This window comes from Pyrus communis, chromosome 8 (assembly GCF_041283825.1).
Source record: "Pyrus communis isolate YQ-2024b chromosome 8, ASM4128382v1, whole genome shotgun sequence".
Taxonomy (NCBI): Eukaryota; Viridiplantae; Streptophyta; class Magnoliopsida; order Rosales; family Rosaceae; genus Pyrus; species Pyrus communis.
Window position 1 is genome coordinate 23,076,336 of NC_142572.1, and position 3,446 is coordinate 23,079,781.

The following is a 3,446-nucleotide window of genomic DNA, read 5'->3' on the forward strand; positions in this document are numbered from 1 at the left end:
TGAAGACCACTATTGAAAATATCAGAGAACTGGCGGGATCTTTTGAGAAAATTGCATGGAAGCATGTTCATAGATAAGTCGAACTTTTTTCGAGACATTTACAATGATGAAACAAAAATCGGCTACTTGTTACTCCTTGCAATTCATTATTTTATATTTCTGGATGCTACGCTTTTATTTACTCAAGAACATTAATCCAGAAGAGAGTATCCAATCAAAGGTTGAGCAGGCTCGGAGTTGGAGCGGCGGGAGGAGGATTGGTGAGCATGTGTACCACTTCCCGCATCGTTGGCCTGGCGGGGCTCTCGTCCTCAACGCACATCATGGCAATCTTGAACAGGTGTACCACGCTTGCCAGCGGGTACCCGGGGAGCCTGGAGTCCACCACCGCCAGTACTGACGCTGTATCCGACGGCTGAGGGAGCTCCGACGTTGTCTCCCTCACCCATCTTACCATGTCCACCCCGTCTCCGAATTCCCCCACCGGTTTCCTCCCTGTTATTAGCTCCAGCAGCACCACGCCGAAGCTGTACACGTCGCTTTTCTCGTCAACCTTGAGTGTGTATGCGTACTCTGTTCGTACCAACGCATGCAAAAAGGTCAGATCGTATACAAGCACATTTGCCAATTCACACATTAAACTGTCAAAAGATAACGAAATTTCATACCGGGAGCAATGTAACCGTACGACCCAGCGACGGAAGACATGCACTCGGAAGCCCCAGCATCCTGCAAGAACTTAGCGAGCCCAAAATCTGCAACGTGGGCCTCCAAATCCGAATCCAGCAAAATATTATTGGACTTCACATCCCTGTGAATAATCAACGGCGAACAGTCGTGGTGGAGGTAACAGAGTCCCTTGGCGGCCTCCACGGCGATCCGATACCTCCTCTCCCACCGCAAGTGCCCGCCCTTCGTCCCATGCAGCAGCTCTCCCAAGCTCCCATTCGGCATGTAATCGTACAGCAGCAGATTCGTGTCCTTGTTCGACACGTAACCCAACAGCCTCACGATATTCCGGTGCCGGATTCTTCCCAGCGTCTTTATCTCGGCCGAGAAACCGTGATCGTTTCGCCCGGTTCCTCGCCCGACTAACCGTTTGATCGCCACGTCGACGCCGTCAGGCATTGACCCGCGGTAGACTGTCCCGGCGCCGCCTTTTCCGATGATGTTCTCTTCTTTAAGGCACTCCAGGACATCCTCTGCTCTGAAACCGAGGGGCTTGAAGGCGGTGAGCCGCCACGCCCGAGAGTTCTGGATTTTACTCTTACTCATCCGGTAAGCCGTTATGAACAAGAATAACAGAATCGTAGAGAGTCCGATGACGATGAGAGCGATCTTGGAGGTAGCGAACGGTTTAGGGCGATGGAACAACGGGCACTGGACGCTGCGTGGGGAGCAGAGATGGGAGTTTCCGGAAAACGAGGTGTCGTTGAAGACCAGGAACTGACCGCCGGTTGGTAACCTGCCGACGAAATTGTTGTCGGAAAGGTCGAGAGTCGTGAGGCTCGTCATGTATCGGATTTCGGCGGGGATTTCGCCGGTGAGTTGGTTTTGGGAGAAATTGAGAATGCTCAGGACTTTCAAATTCGCAATTCCTTTCGGGATTTCGCCAACCAAATTGTTTTGACTGAGATCGGCGGACGTCAGGGAAAAGCAGCGAGAAATCGAATCCGGAATTTTGCGGCTGAGGCTGTTGGCGCTGATGTTGATCCTCGACAGCAACTTTAAATCAAAGATTTCCGACGGAATTTCGCCGGAAAATCCGTTCATCTCCAGGTAAAGAGTTTGCAGGCTCTTGAGGTTCCCAATCGCCGGCGGAATTTTACCGGAAAGATGATTCCCCGAAAGTGTGAGGATTCCAATATTTCCCCCGGACATTTGCTCTGGAAGTTGGCCGGACAAGAAATTGTCGTTTAGCTCGATCATGATCAAATTGGGCAAACTGAAAATTCCAGCTGGAATCGTTCCGCTGAGAGCGTTCTTCATCATTCGGATTTTCGTCAGCGAATTGCACCGCCCGAGTTCCTCGGGAATCGGCCCGAAGAAGTGATTATCCATCAGAATAGCCGTCTTCAAATTCCCTCCTGTGCACAAATCCCGCGGAATCAGTCCGGTAAGGTGGTTTCCGGTGACGTCAAGCTCCTTAAGCCTGCCGTTCCGCCCGAGATTCTCCGGCAGCTCGAATGTGAAGTTGTTCTCCCATATTTGAAGCACCTCGAGATGAGGAAAATCGCCGATAAACTTTGGAATCGGACCGTAGAGATTGTTCCTGTACAGATTGATGAGCGTGATGTTCCTGAGCTCCGAGAAGCTCTCCGGTATCTCTCCGGAGAGCTCGTTGATGGAGAGATCAAGAGACATGAGCCTGTTCAACGCCGAGAGCTCCGGCGGAATGCTACCGCTGAGGCGGTTCACCTGTAAAAATAGAGTGTGCAAGTGTTTCAAAAGGCTGAGAGTGGTGGGGATGGGGCCCACGAGGTTGCAGCTGCCCATGTCGAGGATTTGCAGCGAGCTCAGCGATCCCAGCTCCGGCGGAATTCCACCGTCGTAACTGTTATAGTACCCTAGGTACAGTTCCCTGAGATTCTTCAACCGACTCAAGCTCGCGGGGACCCTTCCGCTGAGCAAATTACCGTTGACACCCAAATACTCCAAGCTCTGTATCTCCGAGTAATTCTCGGGAATTTCGCCGGTGATGAAGTTCCCGCCAAGCTGGAGGTGCTTCAGGTTTTTGAGACTGACGAGCTCGACGGGAAGTGTCCCGGTGAAGTTGTTGTTGTAGGCATCGAGAACCTCCAGCTCCGTCATCCCCACCACGATCTCAATGGGGAAGCTGCCGTGGAACAAGTTGCCGGAGATGTTCAGGTGCTTGAGATCGATGAGGTTGGCCATCTCGGCCGGAAGCCTCCCGGTGAAGTTGTTGCCGGCAATTGTGAGGTTGACGAGCTTGTCAAGCAGCCCAATATCGGACGCTATCCTGCCGTAGAGGGGAAGATTCGAGACGTTGAGAGAAACGACTCTGGAGTCGCGGTCGCATAGAACGCCAGAAAAGGAGCAGTGAGATGAGAAAGGGTTCCAGTCCTCGAGCCCATAACGTTTGGGGCCGATCATGGCGGCCTTGAGCTTCAATAGCGCGTCGAGGTCGCCGTGTCCGCCGCAGGTGGCGGAGCAGAGCAGTAAAACGACAAAACAAACAGGGAGAATCCGGCGGAAACCGGAGGTAACCATAACTAATTAATCTTCGTTTTTTTTTAGCTCTCCTTTGTTTGCAGAGATGGCGTTTTCTGGTATATATGCAAATGCGCAATGCGGCGGCCAGAATCAAAGATGAAGAATAATGAAAAAGTAAGTAAAAAATGGGAAAAAAGTTGCACGAGAGAGAGACGCTCGCTCCATTTCGTCGTATCAGCGTGATAGCTCACGGTGCGGTTAAACGGACGGTT

At 51.8% G+C, this 3,446-nt stretch overlaps 1 protein-coding gene across 1 annotated transcript; it reads right to left on the bottom strand.

Moving 5' to 3' along the window:
- Nucleotides 1-40: 40 nt before the first annotated feature.
- Nucleotides 41-3,446, bottom strand: LOC137718263 (uncharacterized). Its single transcript, XM_068457780.2, has 2 exons — nt 669-3,446; nt 41-573 (listed from the first exon to the last, which is right to left on the bottom strand). Exons 1-2 carry the CDS (start codon nt 3,229-3,231, stop codon nt 215-217), a joined length of 2,922 nt encoding a protein of 973 aa, XP_068313881.2. The 5' UTR covers nt 3,232-3,446; the 3' UTR covers nt 41-214.

Coding starts and splice junctions, on each gene's coding strand:
- LOC137718263 (XM_068457780.2), bottom strand. CDS start 3,231: ATGGTTACCTCCGGTTTCCGCCGGATTCTCCCTGTTTGTTTTGTCGTT. Junction 574..668: donor GTACGGTTACATTGCTCCCG/GTATGAAATTTC, acceptor TGGTACGAACAG/AGTACGCATACACACTCAAG.